This window comes from Accipiter gentilis, chromosome 7 (genome assembly GCF_929443795.1).
Source record: "Accipiter gentilis chromosome 7, bAccGen1.1, whole genome shotgun sequence".
In the NCBI taxonomy this organism is placed as follows: Eukaryota; Metazoa; Chordata; class Aves; order Accipitriformes; family Accipitridae; genus Astur; species Astur gentilis.
The window spans coordinates 4,564,483-4,581,459 of NC_064886.1; the positions used below are offsets into that span (position 1 = coordinate 4,564,483).

At 44.4% G+C, this 16,977-nt stretch overlaps 2 protein-coding genes across 2 annotated transcripts; one reads left to right on the top strand and one right to left on the bottom strand.

Annotated features, from left to right (window-relative positions):
* Nucleotides 1-5,546: 5,546 nt before the first annotated feature.
* On the top strand, nt 5,547-7,828 carry LOC126040493 (dynein light chain 1, cytoplasmic). The gene is made up of 3 exons (XM_049804967.1): nt 5,547-5,634; nt 6,207-6,349; nt 7,434-7,828. Exons 2-3 carry the CDS (start codon nt 6,218-6,220, stop codon nt 7,569-7,571), a joined length of 270 nt encoding a protein of 89 aa, XP_049660924.1. The 5' UTR covers nt 5,547-5,634; nt 6,207-6,217; the 3' UTR covers nt 7,572-7,828.
* A 660-nt stretch (nt 7,829-8,488) lies between these two features.
* COQ5 (coenzyme Q5, methyltransferase) lies at nt 8,489-16,053 on the bottom strand. The gene is made up of 7 exons (XM_049804964.1): nt 15,536-16,053; nt 14,962-15,111; nt 14,301-14,525; nt 11,290-11,396; nt 9,539-9,627; nt 9,210-9,321; nt 8,489-9,094 (listed from the first exon to the last, which is right to left on the bottom strand). The coding sequence occupies exons 1-7, from the start codon at nt 15,687-15,689 to the stop codon at nt 8,993-8,995; spliced, it is 939 nt and encodes a 312-aa protein (XP_049660921.1). The 5' UTR covers nt 15,690-16,053; the 3' UTR covers nt 8,489-8,992.
* Nucleotides 16,054-16,977: the final 924 nt, after the last annotated feature.

Below are 16,977 nucleotides of genomic sequence, written 5' to 3' on the forward strand. Positions count from 1 at the left end.
CTTGGCATTTTTGTTCTGTTGGCACAGTGAACTAAATATCTACTGTCACCTTCATTTTTTGTTGGAACAGGTTTTAGAAATCTAAGTACCCTGGTGCTCTTCAGTGTTGCAGGCAGACATTGCTAGCAGGAAGCTAGCAACAGCTTTATTAGAAGCAGAACTGTGATTAGCAGATACCGCTCTGGATACGGCTTCACCTTTAATCTGTTTCCAGCTCTATGAACTCGTGTAATCATCACCTCAACAGCACCACTTTACTAACTGTAATTTGGTTATAAGGATGCTGAACTTTTACTTTAGATCTCAGAGTTGTAGAAACCATTCCCCAGACTGTTATATCCTAGAAGTAAAATATCTTTGAGCATGCAGCTCTAGATGCTTTTCTTGCAGCTCAGTTTTGGTTTTGGCTTGTAAAGTTTTCATCTTGAGGGAAAAAAAATAGACTGAATTAGTGAAGAGTTATTTCTGTTTGCAAGAGGGTGCCGAAAATTAAGAGTTAACTGTCTGGCTCAGCCTGTTACCCTCAAGTAACAGTCATGTACCAGTATTTCAAATTCTGTAAGGAAATCACTGGGGCAAGTACCTCAGCCATCAGCTCCCAGATGGGATGTTTGTCATAGAAAGCTCAGCCACAGTAAAGAAATGGTTGCAAAGAAGTAGCACAGCTCCAAGAACAAAATGAGCCTCCCTGACTCTGCCTTACTGGCTCAGAGGCCAGGAGACCACCATGAGAAGAGGTGCTGTGCTGGGCAAATCGGGGAGACTACTTCAGCAAGCAACCTACTTTGCCACTGTCTCATCCTGGCAGAGAATGCTGAGGCTTCCTCACAGAAACTCCAACAGTCAGAGGCAAGATAAACCAAAGCTCACTGAGAAAAACTAGAGACCTGCTGAAAGAAGAATACTGCAGCAAACTAGAATCAAATAGTCCAGACCATTCACTTTCTGGCCATAAAGAGTGCAGTAAAAAGCTGAAAAACAAACTTTTCTTCCTGGGTGGTGCCCTGTCCTCCTACAGATTTAAGAATCTGCAATTATGTATTCCAACCGTAACTCCATGCACTAGAAGAGATCATGACATGCTGAGCCACAGTGGAATCTTCAAAAGTGCTTGAAAAGACCCCTGATGTTGTTGTAATAGGATACTACTAATCACCAGTTCTGAGTCTGCTCTTAAAGCTCTTGAGAGCCTGATGGGAGAAGGAAAGTAGGCTCCTCCATGACCGTGCAGGTACATGCTTCCCCTGAGGGCAGAAACTCACCTCATGAGATCATAACTTGATGTCATCCAGCTTACACAGTGCATGTTCTGTATCTTTTTGCAGAGAAAAGCCATTACTCCCATTCCGTCTTTCTGTACATCTGCATAATACACACCACCAGCTTGGTGCAAGTGTCCCTTCAGGTCCTGCCAGCTGTCTGATAGAGGAAGTCTTCTCAGCATGGCCACAACAACCGATTCTCCCACAAACTGCATCTTCCACATCCTGCAAACAACAGATAATACAAATTAGGGATTAACGATACACGTGCATTGTTTCTTAACATCTCAAAAGTCTACCAAGCATATTGGAAGTATCAGAATTTGAAAAACACTGAAAAAACTACTAAAGAGTTTGAATAGTACCGGTACTAGGTTCGCCCATTAGTGGCTTGCTCTTAATACTACGTGTACAAACTGCTTTGACAAGCTCTCTCTCAGGCCATTCATTATCTGCTATGTATTTAATGGAAAAGCTAGGCTGAGTGAAAAGGACTACAGCTGTCTTTCCTGGTATAAAAAAAATCACAGCTACTGGGTAGGATCCACTTTCACTCACTACCCTCAAAGGCTGCACGTTTGGTAAGCTTTGAACTCTTTTTTTTTTTCTGGAACTGATATTTTTTTTCATATTTCTCTGGCAGGAAGTGAGAGCAAACACTTGTCCCACTCTTATTTGTGCAGCTACTTCATTATTTGTTTAAGCTTCCATAATATACACACATACATATACATATATGCATACGCATGAAACATGTAATTATTATGATACTCAAATTCTTTCAAGGATGCTGAATTAAAGTATCTATTTAACCCCACTAATCCAATTCTATGCAAAGCTGTAGCACTGTATTAGTGTTTTAGTCTCAGGCTTTTCAAGATTCAGACCCTGCAAATGCTGCAGTTTTACAAATACATAAGTTCAGCCTAAAAGTCATTTATGATGCTTATATAAATCACAACAAGGAAAGACCTCAAGTCACACCATACAACAAGCACGTTAGCAGAGAATTCCCAGTTTGAGAAATCCCCAGTTGTTCTATCCATTTTGGCCACCTCCTTTGACAGAGAGAATGGGGACAATGTTATTTACATAGAAAAAGGGAGAGGAATTTGAGAGTGAACTGCATGGCTGCAGGAGCTTCCAACCCAACATATGATCAAGTAACTACTTAAAAGCAACAACCAAACCAACAATTTGGACAAAGATAATACCACATTCCCAGTACAGCACAGGCTAATTTTAAAACTGCCAATTCACTACTGGTCCCTTACCCACACACTCTAGTGAGAGAACAGACTGCCTGATACTTGTTCCCTGCAGCCCAAACTGCATTTAAAGTGGAAAGCACACATTTCTTTAATGAAAGGGTTTATTGCAACTTCACCACTAATAAGGGAATTACAGCCCTGACTCAGACACCTGCAACCAGCAAAACAGAAACCCTCGTAAAGGCCAGATGAGCTGCCTATGGGGCAGAATAAGTTAGTGCCTCAGCCTGTCCTCTGTGTGTCTAATGTGGTGGGTGCTGTGCCCCATGGGATGGCGCAAAGCCCCCCTGGGCCCTGGCTGCACCCTGAGGTAGGGACAAGACACCCTTCTTAGTGCCTGTTCACCTGCTTTCACCACAGGGCCTTGACACGCATGGGTCCGGATCTGGGTCAGATCTTTGCAGCATTCTGCCACAATGCAGTTTATAAACCCTGGCAAGTGAATAAGTATAGTTAAGGACTTGTGTAATAAAATCACTACCTGTAAATTCCTTGTAACTGCAGTGAGGCAAATATAATGTATATTTGTGAAATAACTAATCTTTTCTCAGTGGTTAATAGATATGGCAAAAAGAAAAAAAAAAAATCTGTTTGGTTAAAAAAACAAACCAACAACAAAAGGAGGCCAGATTCTAAGATGATGTGTCTAGCTAGTTTCCCTGGAGACCATGGAGATAACTGGACTTAAACCTGCTAAGGTTTTTCCACTGCTATGTAGATCTGTAACATACAAAATTGGATTAGAAGCCCCAGCATATAAATTCCAGGTTTAAAAAGAAAATTTCAAGGTGGAGATTTCTTCAGTTTTATGGAAAAAAGAAAATGGAAGTTGTTTTATTGCTAATAGTGATTATTTTATGTTTTGATAGTAACTAGGAACCCCAGGAAAAATCTCTATTAGATATAGGGATATGGTATACAACACAGAGCAAAAAAAGGCCTCAACTGAAAAGTGCTTGCAATCTAACCTCCATCTGCAAGAGGAATCTCATGATATGCCTTATTCATTACCCAATTTTCTTTGGCACCTCCTCTACTCCAGCTATCATCTCCTATGTGTATTTGTTCTGCCTTCCCCTGCAGCTCTGTCCTGAGGGAAACTATACTTTTATATTCTTGATTAACAAGTAAGGCTCTAATGTTTCTCTTTAAAGCCGTGTATCTCAGGCTTTAATGTATCTTGTTAACGATGTGTATCTCACCCACACTGACATTTCCTGCAGTCCTCATCACATCTGTTCCTTCAGCTAACCGTTTCTTAATAAATGCATAGAAATGTGCCTGCAGCTACCAAACACAACCACCTCCTCAGAGATTCATGGGTGTTTCTGAAGTTCCTTGTAAGCCCTGGGAAGGTTGTTAAATGGTTCAGTTCTGTCAGCACAAAACTGTCTAGTACTCAAAGAACCATTGCTAGTGCTGCAGATACTAAACACAGTTTTGTAAATTAACTGCTTACTGTGGCCCCGAGACTATGCAAAGCTTCTTCAAGTTGCTAGCACACAAGGTCTCTTATGCTCTTTCTTCTGCTGCATTAAACCAGATAAATTCCCTTAATTTCATGACTTTCAGAGTTGTCCCTAACACATGCTCTTGATGGCAAGACACAAAGCAAAGTTGTGAATTGCATCTCTTCTAATTGGAATGCTAAAACCTGGGAGCTAAAGCCAGAAGTTACTTCTGAGATACTCTAGAGTGACAACAGTACTACATTATGCAGTTTTAATATTTTGGGGACAGTATATTCTTCTGACATCACCTCAAAGTTTCCAAAAGGTTGCTTCCAGTCATGCTGCTTTTGCTATGAATGACACTGGGCAGGTAACTACACTGTATGAATATGAAAAATATTTGCATTTCATGTGAGGTGGATGACTGCTCTTTTTTGTTTCTACAAGGAAATGGCAGTCCCATCGACCAGTATTTGAAAACCTTTTTTAAGTCATCCTGTGCTGTTTGCAATAGACATGGTTCAGAGTCCTGTTATTAACAGATCACCAGGTATGGAAGATTCAACAGCAATTTTCTAGCTGCTGACAAGAGTATAAGCAGAAAGTGCCCCGGGGAGAGTGAAACTAACCAAAGAGAGCACTAGGGATCTCCCAAAACATCTTGCTTCATTTAAACCAAAACCAAACCAAACCAAAACACCCCCCCCCCCCCCCAAAAAAAAAAGGGGGGGGGGCGAGAGTTGCAGAAATAGTGAGGTCTGCAAAACATGCCTTAAATGAGACTTAAGAAGTCTGATGGATTCAGTTCACGAAAGGCACGAAGTTTAGAGCTGACTTGATCATACTCAGTAAACAGGGGTAATAGATTTCTATCAGAGGTCACTTAGTCTGAAAGACAAAGACAAATTGAAAACAGACACGTGAATAGAAAAGATGATCAAGTGCCGTTTATAAGCTATGGAACTCCTTCCTCGAACATGGGTGCGCTTTCCTCTCAGTAAAGGGCATCTTACTGAAAGAGCTGTTCCAAGAGAAACAGGGGCCTGCTGCAGAGGTTACTGGGTTAAATTCGGCGTCTCTGAGATCTGGGTTGGGGTGAGTAATAAAACGGCCTTTGGGGCCCACTATGGAAAGGTGTTTTACAGAAACTGGCGGACACATTAAACGCATTGGAGACTGAGCGTACTTCAAGGAACAGGTTTTTTGCCCCGGATCGCCAGATGACGACAGAGAGGAGTACGCGGGAGCCGGGGCTGGGGCCGTTCCGTACGGAGCTGAAATCTACGTTAACAACCCGCACAGCATGCGCTCTGTGGGACGTGCGGGGCCTCCTCTCCGGTACCTCGCCCGCGTCCTGCGGCGGGACCGGGGGCCGCCCCAGAGGCCGAGCCCCGCCGAGCCCGTCGCTATGGGAACGGACGCGGGCGCGAGGCATGCCGGTCTGAAAGAAAACGCGACAGTAAAATCCTACGACAGCGCCGGGCCACGGCCAATGGGCGCTCGGCGGGGCGGTGGCGGTGACCAATGGGTGGCAGGCGGTGCGGAGGGGGCGGGGTTGGAGGCGCTCGGTCGTGGCCGCGGCGCGCAGTGGGCAGACCGCACCGCCGCGCCGCTCCGCACCAGCGCCGGTCCCGCAGCGCCCGCCGAACGGTGAGGGGAGAGCCGGGGGTGCGGGGCGAGGGCGACTCCCGAGAGAGACCGGGACGGGGGCCGACACGGGCACCAGCTGCCGTGCCTCAGCCGTCGCGGTGCCCGGGCACCTCGCGTCGCCCGGCGCGGTGCGTGTCCCGGCGGCTCCCCCGTGCCCTGGAAGAGCGGCCGCCTCCCCGGGGGCTGCAGGCGGGAGCCTCCCCTGTGGCCGCGCGGAGCTCCGAGCCCTTGGCGTGGGGGTGCCGGGCTTCGTCCGCCTGCCCCGGGACGGGGAGGACGGCGGGGCCGGGCGCCGGAGCGGCTGCGCCCTCTCCCGGGGCTGCCGAGCTGGGGAGGGGCTGGGAGGGCGGCGGCGGCGGCCGGCGGGGCTTGTGTCGCTCCGGGCCGGAGCACCCGGCGTTCGTTCGTGCGGCTCCGAGCGCGGGCTGTGCCTGTGCCCCGACGCCCCCGGCGAAAACGCTGCGGGGCCCCGAGAGCTCCTTGGGAAGGACGGTACCTGTGCGACTGCTTGGCAGGGGGATCCTGGCAGGCAGCTGCTCCTGCAACTTCGAGTTGTCCTCTTCTTTGCTCAGAACAGGCAATCATGAGCGATCGAAAGGCAGTGATCAAGAATGCGGACATGTCCGAAGAGATGCAGCAAGACTCTGTGGAGTGTGCTACTCAAGCCTTAGAGAAGTACAACATCGAGAAGGACATTGCTGCTCACATAAAGAAGGTAAATGTTTGCTTGTAGTGTCCTCATGAAATCTCTGTGCACATGAAAAATCAAGCAGGGAGAATGCTGCTAGGCAAGTAGCTCTAGAGCAACAAGTTCCAGAGACACTAGATAATCACGTTGGACTTTCTGTGTTGGCTGGTGTCCTTACGTTCCTCTCCCCACCCTTTGCATGGACTTTTCTAGGTCCTCCTGCTTTTCTCTTGCAGTGCGTTCTACTTAAGCCTTTCCTGCCACTGTCCCATTGTCCAGGTGAACAGAGAGTGGCAGCTACTGTCCCTGTGACTGATGAGCTGGGGCTCTATGGAGCCTATTTGAGAAGTGGGGGTTTGCTGACCTTGTACTAAGTGGTTTTGGTTTTGTTTCTTTTTCCCCACCACATGTAAGACAAACTGTTAATGCTAATGCAGAACAGGTGGTTCATAGCTTCCAGTTTGTCAGATTTTCTCTCTGACTCCTACTGGGAGCCTAAAGGAGCTGCAAGTAGTTGAAGGGTTTGGTTGAGCTGAACACAAAGTCTTGCATGCTCTCACATAAAAGTCTCTTCGGCTGATGGCTGTTAAATACTGCACTACACAACGATTGACTACACAGTTTTACTCATAGTGGATTTGTAGACATGAATTTATTTGAAAGTCGTAGCAGGCTCCTGACTATAGAGTGTAGGAAGAACATGGTCTCATGACCTGGTACCAAGGATGTGGCAGAGAATTCTTCATCAAGAGTACAGCCCATGAAGTCAAAATAATGGCTTAATGTGTAGAGATTCAGAACAAGCAGTGAAATTCTTAAAATTACAATTTGAGATCATGGTGTGACTTTGTGGAAAAGTTACTTCCTGAAACATATGTCTGAAGCTTATTCCTGTGCAGCTTGGAAGCACTTTTTTTTTTTGGTCTGACTAAGCAGCAGATGAGTTAAAGTGACAGATGATCCTTGCACTTAAGAGCATATGTTGCTCCTTAATTGCGTTCTTCCAAAAGTGATACTTGTTAACAAGTGACATATTGCAAAAAAACCCCTGTTAGACAATATTAGTACAGTTCTCACAAAAATGCTAAATTTCTAGTTCTCTCTTCTGTAGGAATTTGACAAGAAATATAATCCCACTTGGCACTGCATCGTGGGAAGGAACTTTGGCAGCTACGTGACTCATGAGACCAAGCACTTCATCTATTTCTACCTCGGCCAAGTCGCTATTCTTCTTTTCAAGTCTGGTTAGAACCATGGACTGTTACTGAAACTTGCACCTAGTTACAGGACTGCACATGAATTCCAAACAGCCTCCTACCTTCAGCCTTCCTGAGGAGACAGACCTTGATCTTCAGGTCTTTTGTTGTATTGTTAATAGTCAGGGATTTTGCTGTAGCAGCTGGTATTTTCATTGTGGCTATAAAAAAAAGGCAAAAATGTCTTCCTTGTATTTATTTTCTTTCAAAAGACAGCTGCTTTGCTAATAAAACTGTTGGAACAAGTTTATCCTTTAAGAGTTTTCTTTACCCTTCTGCCCTCTTAGTGCTTACATTACCCTCTTTATTCCATTGTGAATGAAGGAGGAACATCCCACCTTTGTTTCCTCCCTGAAATCCACATCTGAAGCCTGGGCTCATCTATGAATACATTATCAGTCAGTAACTGAGAACAACAGGAGATAGTTTCCCAGAGAGAAGAGAGACTGCTTTTCAATTCTTGGTAAGTATATTTTCAGTATGCACAACCTCCAGTGCAAATTCTGGAGTTTAGATACATGGTGCTGCTTTTCTGATTTTAAGTGAATTGGTGAGTTAAAAGCAATAGTCTTTTCATCTCCCAATTTTCAGAAGAGAGAAAATTTCATACTTGTTTGTTACACACCTGTCACTTCAGAATATAATTTACCTTCTCTATTTTTTTAATCTAGCCCTGTATCCTGCTACAGAAGCATCTGTTCTTCAACAGTTTTGTTTAAAGAACAGAAGGAAATGCACAGTATTTTTATGTAGATGTTATGCATCTAGCTTTGACAAAAAGATTTTGTATGGAGGTCAAAACATGTCATCTCATCCCAGAGTAGAGGTAATGTGGTCATTCTTCAGAAAAAAATTCCTTTCTTAGAAAGGAAACCTTCTTATAAAGGTTAATATTTTAACTTAAGTGAAAAAAGTTGACACAGAGCTGTTTTATTTCACAAGCCTTCCATTTGCCTTTGATAGATATAAAGAAATCATGGGAAAAAAATCCCTTAAAGTCCACATGACAGAGATAATGACAGCTTAATAAAAATGTACTAAATCCAAGTTACTTCTCACTGGTATGATACCCTCCCTGAAGCTTAGTAAAAAAACAGGAGGCATCTTATTCAAAGGCTACTCAGTCTATTTCTGTATCCACACCACTGGTAACTGAAGTTGCTTCATCTGTTAGCATTGCTGAGTTTTGGCCATGTCCTTTATGCTGCACTTAAAGGGAAATGCAAGTGTAAGAAACACCACAGGAGTCACTCCATCTGCAAGTTTCTTGGGGAAGAAAAGGCAGCTGACGTTCTTCTGGGTCTGACTGCACAAAGTTCTTAAAACTCATCTTCAATCTTGATGGTGTTAAAATTCCACAGCTTTCATACTCCTCAGGAAAATTATACTTCCTGTGTTTTGCTACATTGTAGACTCACAGTTTGAAACCTGAGTGAATGGCAACAATGCCTGAGTTTAAATTCTGATAATCCACTTTAAAAAAGCCTGCATCTTCTATCATTGCCTTCAGCTCCTCCTGAAAAATAATAGTTCCATAATTATAACAACCTGAAGGCCTATAAGCCAGCAGCCTGCAAGATTACACTGGGACCGTGTTGTGTGTTAGCGAATTCAGAGAAATACTGTCTTACCTGAGGGGGGAAACGTCGGATGCTCTCCACGAGATACTGGTAAGACTTCCAGTCACCAGCGATAACCTCACCCAGAACAGGGATAACCTGGAAACTGTATAGATCATAGAGCCTGCACAGACAGACAGCAAATGCAGATTAATACAAACAAGTTTAAAACCAACACTCTCCAACACAAGTTGATCTCTGTACCACTATGCTATATGGAGTCTGTATCTGTTTTTAAAAGTGCACAACGAGGTGGCCTCAAAGTCCCTCCATCTCTTATTCTGGCTGAGTACAAATAAGAAAGCCTCGTGGCATTGCATGAAGCGTCACCATGTTCCTACCTGGAAAGAAGGGGGTTGCTGACATGACTAAATTCAAGGCAGAGGAATCTTCCTCCTGGTTTCAGCACACGATAGGCCTCCTGAAGTGCCTGAGACAAAGCAGATGAGATAAGTCTGTTGCTGTAGAACAGCACCTGCCTATGATCATGCCATATGACAGCAACTCAGTGATGAGCTGAGGGGAGTAAACAGAATCCTGATTGGCAATCCCCAATATTTACTTGTGGAGAAGCATCCCAAAACAAGTACAAGAAAACCCCAAACACACCACAAAACCAAACCACAAACACTCTTGCTGTTACATAAATAGATTTATACCAGGCTTTATGTTGAAACTATGATGTCAGGTTTGCAATTTTTCTTGTTTTTCCCTACTCTTAGTTGATGAATGCTTGCCAGCAGAGCTCTTGTAATTACAGACCAAACCCAAAAGGGAGAAGGTGACTCAGCTACAAGAAGCGGAAAATGAAAAGAGGGCATGATAGGTTGTTTTTTTGGTAAAGAAATAAAAAAAATATTTACTCAACTGTGAGGCACACCCAAAGGATCAAAGAAGAAATTATACTGGGTTTTGGATAAGCAATGCATAAGAACAGGGAGGAAGGAAAGGGAAGAAGAAAATCTTTGGCCACTTTGAAAATTCCATCCTATATCCAAAATAAAATACTTAAGAACCACCACGACAAAATTCCGTTTACAGCTGTATGGTTTTTTCATACAAGAGCACAGCAGAGTTGTATTCAAGAACCTCTACAGGTTGTACATCTGCTTGGCTTCAACTGTCATGTTCCTAAGGGATAAAATATAAACAGTACACATACACAGACAGGAGCTCTACAAAAGAATTGGAGGCTTGTCTGTGTTTTGTGGCAGGTCTCCAGGGAGCTATTCTACCAGACTGCTGTATCCATGAAGGCAAAAAGCCTGTGCTTCAGAAGCGTGTAGGCGAAGCATCGTGAAAAGCCATCCACATTAAGACATGTTCAAAGGCATACAGTTCAAGGTGGTTTGGATTCAAATGCTACACCTTCCATAGAAGGAGCATTGCCAAGTTGTAACACACTCCTCCAAAACACAGACTAGTCCAGCTAGACAGGTGATCTAACTTATCTTCACCTTCAAGACAGCTAGTCATTCTGGAAGGACAGATACTGTTCAGAACAAAGGGTACTACTTTCCCTAATTAAAATCATACTCATTCTTCATGGGAAACTCTACTACCAACCAGTGTAAAGACACTGAGCAGAAGGGGGCTGAACAGGTTACTTCAATGGCAGTGGTGCCAGCAGCCAGCTGGTTCCCACTCTCTGCTTTGGGAGCTCTGCTGTCTCAGCCAGGCAAACAGAATGGGGCAGGAAGTGCTGTGGGTGGGATATACATCAGGTGCTTCAGGAAGATTTGAGACATGCAGACTGACTGCACTGTGTAGATCCAGTAACACCATAGGTCAGGAGAAGGTGGGGGACGACTTTTTGCCTTCAGAAGAGATCGTGTGGTTTACCAAGCTGGAAGGATTGGGTGCAACTAGTGAAAAATCTAACTGTTTATGACAAAGGTGGGGAATTTAATTGCATTCTTCATTCAAACAAGTTGCACACTACATGCCACTTATTTAAAATGCTTCAGGAGTAGATAAGATAAGTAGATGTTCCTTTATCCAAAGGAATTCTTCATTTGCTTCTTCTGTTAGAATAAAAAAACCTTAGGTGAATCATAAGGACCCCACATCAGGATACACTATAGCAACTTACCAAATCAATACGAGTTACATTTCGGATTCCAAAGGCAATTGTGTAAACATCAAACTTATCATCATCAAAGGGCAACTCTTCAGCATCCCCAAGCACCCAGGACAAACCTGTAATAAAAGCCAAGGATACAGTATTGAACAGACCTTATATAACTCAGACTGCTCCAGAAAGACTAGAACTTCTCTATTAATAATAATTTCCTTCTGGAATAAAGTAGTATTTTAAACTAATATTTCAATTTTGCATTTTTGTTGGAGGAAAGGCACCTTGGTCTATACTCAGAAAGCTTTCAAGGCCCTGTACTATACAGCTGTCTTTCAAGCAAAGTAGTTAATCTTACAGATCAGCCAAAACATTCTTCTGCATATGCACACGTTGTGTTCACAGTGCCTTAGTCTGCCAAAAAGATTTCATCCAAGTCTTGCATCATAGTGGAAAGCAACTGGCTTTCCAGACACTGGCTGCCATTTGTTTGTAGCAAAGTTAAAAAAAAAATAAAATAATCTCTGCTCAAAGAATAACTATAAACAATGATTAAAGTCTTGCCATGCAACAATGGTGAAAACACTTAAAACATTTTGCTGGAAAGCGTCCATAGATTGAGGAACATGAAAAGCCACACTCCCTCCATCAGCACTATCAGTATGTGATTGATCCTGTTGCAGCTGTGTTGCTTCCTAAAACTCCAGTGAATCAAGGCCATGTCTATCTGTGGCGCACAGATGTCCAGGTTATTTGTACCAGAAATAAGACTGCTCAATTTAGAATTAATAGTTCTTAAAGTCACTGGTTTTGGTGAGTCAAACACAAAACAAAAAAACTAACAGAAAAACCCAGGAGTCTTCTGCAACAGAGATCAGCAGTGTCAAAGAGCAGTATGCTAGAAAGTGACATGGAGGATGACAAAACACAGGAGAAAACAGTTGTTGCCAGGAGACATTCAGATTTCATTTTTACAAAATATATGTATTCATAGTTGTAGAAAGTATTGTATGCAAAGCGGCACGTAACATTATTAAAACAGCAATTATTAGTGTTATTTAAATGTAGACAGTTTGAAAAGACACCTAATAAGTGAGCATCAAAAGCTTTTAAGCAACAGGAAAACTGCACTTCAGAATACACTTTGGTAAAATCACAGGCCAGGAGTTTTTAAGTGGATACATAAAAGGGGTTGTGAGCGTCCAACAAGAGGAACTGGGGCACCTGCAGCGCAGCCTACCACTCCTGGCTAGCCAAAATGCACAATCAGCAATTGTGTAACACGTGTTTCTTTTTGGCATGCACAGCCCCCACTGTTGGTGAATGTACATAGGAACACAGTAAAAGAAAACTGCCCCTTACAATTTTATGGAAGAAAAAAAAAAGTAGTCCTCAGACAATCAACAGATAAGCAAGCTCAGAAATGAGATTACTACAACAAACAGAAGGTAGGACATATTAAATGGATATATGCTGAACAAGACAGTGAAAAAGAAGTCAGAATTGTGGCACAGTGGGGCATAAAGCAACCCAGACAACAATAAGACAGCTGGGCTTCTACAGCTATGATGTACAGGGAAAAAAGTTAAAAAATATAATACTCATTTTGATAATTTGGTAAGTCACAAAAACACCTAAAAAGCGCAGCCAAATAAAGCAACAAAATGCTTTATTTATAGTAGCTGGCAGGCAGCATCAAGCTTTATTTCAGGTCCTAAGCTACAGTTGCAAAGCTTTTATACTTACAATGTTGATACAGTTGAGGTGTTCCTAAACTAGGATGCATAGAAACAGCTCTGGACAGGCTGGCAAGCTGCTCAGAAAAGCACGATACAAGCAATCTGCCAGAGCTGGAAGAACCAATGCTTTCACAATCATTTCATTTTTTAAAGAAAAGGGAGAGGCAGGCAGGCAATGGATTGGGGTAACCCACCAGCAGGGAGCAAGAGCAGCTGAAAGAACCTATGCCAGCAGCTTCTCTTTCAGCCCCTTTGTGCTACTGAGCTGTTCCATATGTCCTTCAGCCTACACAATTTGCAGGCAGGAAATTCACTTGTACCTGCTTGGAGGACCATTCTTGCAAGGCCCCATCTTCTCACACATACACACACCCGTAGTTCCAGGAGCTGTCCGCGAGTGGTATATGCTAGATGGTTCACTGGCTTCAGCTGTGATGGGAGTCCCAACAGGGGTGTGGGAGCAGTGTGCAGTGAAAGGACATGCAGATCTTGTAACACACACAGAGGCTGCCCAGGGCATTCCTAATGGTGGTACCCAGGCAAACAAAGTTTGGGAACTTTCTGGTATACTTTACATTGCTAAAATATTTGCCAAATATCTATAAACTAAGAGAGGATAAACAACCATCATACAGATGCTGAGCCACAAGCAGGACTTCTTTCTCTATGTCTTACTTCTTAAAAATCAGGCTTTTCAATCAGGATTGGTGTAGTCCCCAACAAATTCTAGATATCAGTGAATTAATCCATTGACCTGCAAACTAACATTTAACATAATTCAGTTTCTCCAAGTACTATCAGCATATGCTCTAACTGTGGAAAGTTTCATAGGTTCACAATATACTTTAGTTCTTGTATTTTTTATTTACTGCCTTGATTCTTAAAATACGCATTATAAGATCTTCAGTGTAATCATTCTAGGGCTGAGCTCTTTTGCATTATCTGCCTTAGTACAATCAGATTCATTTGCACAGATAGAAACAGCAGGTTTAGATTATTTGACCAATTTTGACGGATAGCTGGGTATCAGACCTCATGGACATTGCCACATATAAATTTCTGAAAGTTCAAGTATTATTCAAGAGGATCACTGTACATCTGAACAACATACTACATATATGCTCACTGAAAAAGTAACTCAACACTGGCAAATACGCAAGCACAACTATAGTATAGACCATGGCTATATAATGTATATTGTAATCCTGAAGTGGCGATTACCTGATGACTATCATAAGTCAAATTCTTGCTATCAGGCATACTACTGAAATGGTACAATGCATGACTTACCTTCAGAGTAGCCAAGATCCTGTGCTTTCTGCTTCCCAACTTTTAACATTTCTTTGTTAATGTCACAGACCACCACTTGGGAATCCCCTAGCGACTTAAATTTGTCTTCCTGGTAACTCTCAGAAATTTCCTGCCACGATAAATTCTGATGGTGCTTAAGCTTCTGTTGGAGCTGGCGTTCTCGTGCAGAGCGAACGTAATTAATAAATCGAAAGGCTATGTCACCTGCATGTTTTAAAAGATACATAAATGTTTTGGAATGTTTTCTGACTCCAGGAAATCAGAACATAAGGCTATAAAAATAAAACCCACACACAGTATAGAGAGAGAGGGAATATGTGTGCATATATCTATCTAAAAATATATAAAAGGAACATATTAAAAACACACAGTCTATGACTTCCTACAAATGGAAATAGTTTTCCATAACATATCAGGGCAGTACTATAACAACTTCCAGAGCCTTAGAGCAAGATATTTCAAAATGCAAAGAAGTTAGCTCTCAACCCTTCTCTTTGAAAATCAAGTAGATGCTTCACTAGTTTTAAAAACAGGGAACTGAGGGAAGGAAAAAAAAAAAGCTAGGCAACTTGAGTCTGAGCAGACTCAAACAGTTCAAAAACTGTGGCATTGTCACGTTGAAGTCACCAAAATTATTTACCTGTTCCTCCAGCAACATCAAGAAGTAGTGTTCCAGGAGAAGGGTTCATTTTATGCAAAAGGATATCCTTCCACAGTCGATGAATCCCTAAAGTCATTGAATCATTCATTACATCATATTTCTTGGCCACACTTTCAAAGACGTGATAAACTGCAAAGAAAAGACACAAGAATGAGATGCAATTTACTTAAAAATGCTCCTGTGGAGGTAAAATGTGTCTCTTACTGCCTCGTGGAGGTGTGTCATGACACGGAACTGAAAAGCCACCTGAAAACTCAAAGAAAAGTGATCGCATCCTACTGAGCCTGTCGCCTGACAAACGTCTCTCTGGAGAAACACAGCCTCCTCCCGTAACCCTTCCGGAGCCGAGGGGAAGAATCAAGCAGGCATAACACCAATACTATTCACCGAGACTCCCGGTAACGTCTCAAACCAACGCCCCAGCTCCAAACACATCCCCAGCACCCCCTCACCCCCTCAGCCGATGCGCGCCGGCTGCTCCGTTAGGTTCCAGCCCGCCCTCCCCCGGGGCTCCGCCCGGCTCCCCAGCGGACCCCGCCGCCGCCGCTCTCACTTTTCTCCCTCCTCTCCGCTTCCGTCACGGTCTGGAAGCCGAAGTGCGTCTCCGGCCCCGCGGCGAGGCCCCGCACGGAGCCGCAGAGAGCCCGCAGAGCCCCACGGCGGCGGGCGAGCAGCGCCCGGTACGGGCAGAGCGCCGCCGCCGCCATTTTGTAAGGGCACGACCCCCGCAATACCGGCGGAAGGCGCGGCCACGGCCGGCCCCGCGGGGGCGGGAAGCGGCCCGCCGGGAGAGGAACGGCCCAGCCGGAGCGGGCTGGGGCCGGGCTCCGTACTCAGGTTCCGCGCTCCATAGGCGGTATTTATACTGAGGGTGTACCGGCTTCTCCACAGCCTGAGGGGGACGTAAGTTCTGGCCTGAAACAGTCGCCGAACATCCCGGCTGCTTAAATCTGTCCTGGTAGAATAGACGTGACAGGGAAAAAAACCCGACACGCCCCACGCAGCATATTTGAGTAATTTTGCAAATAAATTTCTCTAGCCTCTTTGGATTTTTAATTTTGCAGTTTCCTGGCTAAAGTAAAACCTCACGGGGAGTAGGGGGGAGGATTGTTGGTTTGTAGGTTCTGAAGAACCGAGGGGAGGACTGCAACGTTGCCTGCTAGGAACATGAGTACAGATTAGGCACCTTTTCTGCTGTTCTTTTGCAAAAGCTGCCCTGCTTGTCACGTTATTTTGAATCATTCAGAAATTGTCAGCTTTGTAGATAAAGTTACTTAACCCTTTCTCAGGAAAGATTACATCCCACTTAAAAAATCAGACCAGAGACTGTGCTGCCCCAGTACAAGTCGCCCTCTCTCGCCAAGATCTTCTTTGCATGTTGGGACATATTAGGGCCATCATCAGACCCTACCATGATTTTCCTAAATCTTACCTGCAGAATTAAGCAAAACGTAAAATGTTGATTTCCCCCCCCCCCCCCCCCCCCATGTTCTTTGCCGCAGGATGCCTTGCAAAGCATCACATATGTTTCTGGTTTTGTTTGGGGTTATTTTTTGTCTGCTTCAACTATAGGGAGAGATGATCTTTAGCTACCAGAGAAGCGACCGGGAGAGCCTCTCTCACGCTGTAGTCACAGGCCGCTGTACAGGCACCAGCAACCAGCCACGTTCAGGCAGCTCTTTCTGAGGGAAGAAAGGGGAAGGCCGAGCAGAGGCTGCACACCGCCTGAAAGGAACCAGCCCAGGCATACCCGCAAGCAGAATGCTGCGGACACGCCGTGCCCCGGGGGAGGCTCTGAGGGATCCGGGCCCGCCTCAGAGGCCTCGCTGCCGCCGAGTCCGGGTTCCGCCGGCACCTGCGCTGCCGCCCGTCGCTATGGGAACGGGCGCAGGCGCGAGGCATGCCGGTCTGAAAGAAACTGCTGCGGTAAAGTGCTACGAGAGCTCCGGATGCTGGCCAATGAGCGCTCGGGGGGGTGGTGGCGGTGACCAATGG